Source organism: Squalius cephalus, assembly GCF_949319135.1.
Source record: "Squalius cephalus genome assembly, chromosome: 16".
Taxonomy (NCBI): Eukaryota; Metazoa; Chordata; class Actinopteri; order Cypriniformes; family Leuciscidae; genus Squalius; species Squalius cephalus.
The window spans coordinates 22,427,844-22,429,817 of record NC_137137.1 but is presented as its reverse complement, the minus strand read 5'-3'; the positions used below and the strand labels follow the sequence as shown (position 1 = coordinate 22,429,817).

At 34.3% G+C, this 1,974-nt stretch overlaps 1 protein-coding gene across 2 annotated transcripts in view; it reads right to left on the bottom strand.

Moving 5' to 3' along the window:
• The window catches only part of glt1d1 (glycosyltransferase 1 domain containing 1), a 50,083-nt gene extending 48,850 nt beyond the window's left edge, over positions 1–1,233 (bottom strand). The window contains exons 1-2 of one of the 2 annotated variants that reach the window (XM_079896801.1): positions 994–1,233; positions 386–540 (exon numbers count right to left, since the gene is read on the bottom strand). In XM_079896801.1, coding sequence (XP_079752927.1) covers positions 386–540; positions 994–1,061 — 223 coding nt within the window. In that variant the 5' untranslated portion in view covers positions 1,062–1,233. The remainder of the gene's footprint in view (positions 1–385; positions 541–993) is intronic. The other variant, XM_079896802.1, reaches the window with a different exon arrangement.
• Between the last annotated feature and the right edge of the window lie 741 nt (positions 1,234–1,974).

Sequence of the window (1,974 nt, the reverse complement as noted above, 5' to 3'; positions counted from 1 at the left end):
TATATATATATATATATATATATATATATATATATATATATATGGCAGAAATTGGCATGAGCAATGAAATATCAAATATTAATTAATCCCATAAAAAATGTTTCCCTAAACAAAATCCTACTCTAAAACGTAATGTGTAATGTGCAAGTGGGTATTTCCAATGTTTCTATCACTAGTAAAGTCATAAATTGTGTGATAGATGTGGATAGTAACACTAATGAGACGAGACAGATGTGTGTACAGTACTGTATGTGTGTGGGCAGCTTAGACTATGTGGTAGCCTACACAAACTCTGCATAAAATCAGTTGCATCTATATGAGCTGTTCTCACTAATATAGTGAAACCAACATGTGTGTGTATATTTTAAGAGGCCGAGGGACTTGCCACCTAAAAGAAGCCTGCCTCCTTTGAAAAGATGAATGGCCAGCGCAGCCTCGACCCGCGGCTCTTGCGTCATCAGGGATGAGACATCAGAGGCAGAGCTAAACTGTCTTGTATCACACAGTACACAAGTGTGTCCTGCAGCCACGATGTGATTCCTGCAACCCAAACACACACACACTTATACACTATTTATCACACTATATATCAGCATCTCATAAGTGGCTCTGAGCTGTTCTTGGTCTCATGGTACAGTGATGGTTATGGTACTTTGATAGCCTATATACACGGAATTTGCCTGGTATTTTAAATAATATCATGATGATATTACCATGGTACAGTACATTCCACACAAAAAAACATGGTACTTATTGGTAACAGCGCCAACTGATTATAGCTTCACAACAGTGTAACGTCGTGTGCATTATGCAGTGCAATACGTGACATTGTGATGTATATCGCATTACAGGTTGAAAAATCGCTTCACTTGAAAAATGATCGCCTTACAGGATTAAAACTACTCGAATAAGCTGTGCTGTGAGAGGTGATGATCAATGGAGGATTGTGACAACATTACTTCCTGGTTTCGCTAACCAAATATGTTACTGTACCTTATTCGTTCGGCAGTGGTACAGTTCCCTGTTTTAGGACTTAAGCAGGCTAGGAAGAGCAGGCGCATTTCAGCGTGTGGCGATAAAATGCTGACGCTAATAAACAAAGCAAGAGCGCCTGCCAGCAGACGGACAATGGTTTACTCTCTTGACCTGACTCTGTTAATCTCATGCTGTCACGTCAGAGACCAGCCTACCGAACCGACGCGTGGAGTTTATTTTAGAACGGGTCCGTTTCAAATGAAGACCCTCCGGAAACACGGAACTATAGTGGGCGCAACGTTAAAAAGATGAAATGTGGCACCAAATCATATAAAATAATATATGAATATGTATTCTAATAATTTCGAGTGTATTCGATCTGCATTGTGGACCAAGCCTTGTAAATGTTAGCGATAAAATTATAGCCTAAAATGCATGTCCCTAAATAAAATGAAAAAATAAAATAAAAAAAGTTAGTAAGTGCCATGGTAATAATATGTTATTTATTAAATGACCACAATCACCATCTGTGTGAATTTTTCTTCCTTTCCCTGAAATAGTATAAAACTGACAAATTATTTAGGAACATCATAACTGATGATATAATTGAGAAAATCAATAAGTAATAATACTAATATACTGTATATATGTGCCTATATGTATATATATATATATATATATATATATATATATAGGCCTATATGTATGTATATATTAGTATTATTACTTATTGATTTTCTCAATTATATCATCAGTTATGATGTTCCTAAATAATTTGTCAGTTTTATACTATTTCAGGGAAAGGAAGAATATATATATATATATATATATATATATATATATATATATATATATATATATATATATATATATATATATATCTTTTATTGAATTGTTACAGTCACGTCATGTTTAGTTTCATTGTCTTGTTCTGTTTAGTGTATTTTTGTCACTGTTTTTGCCTGTGTTCTAGTTAATTATTAATTATTAGTCATGGGA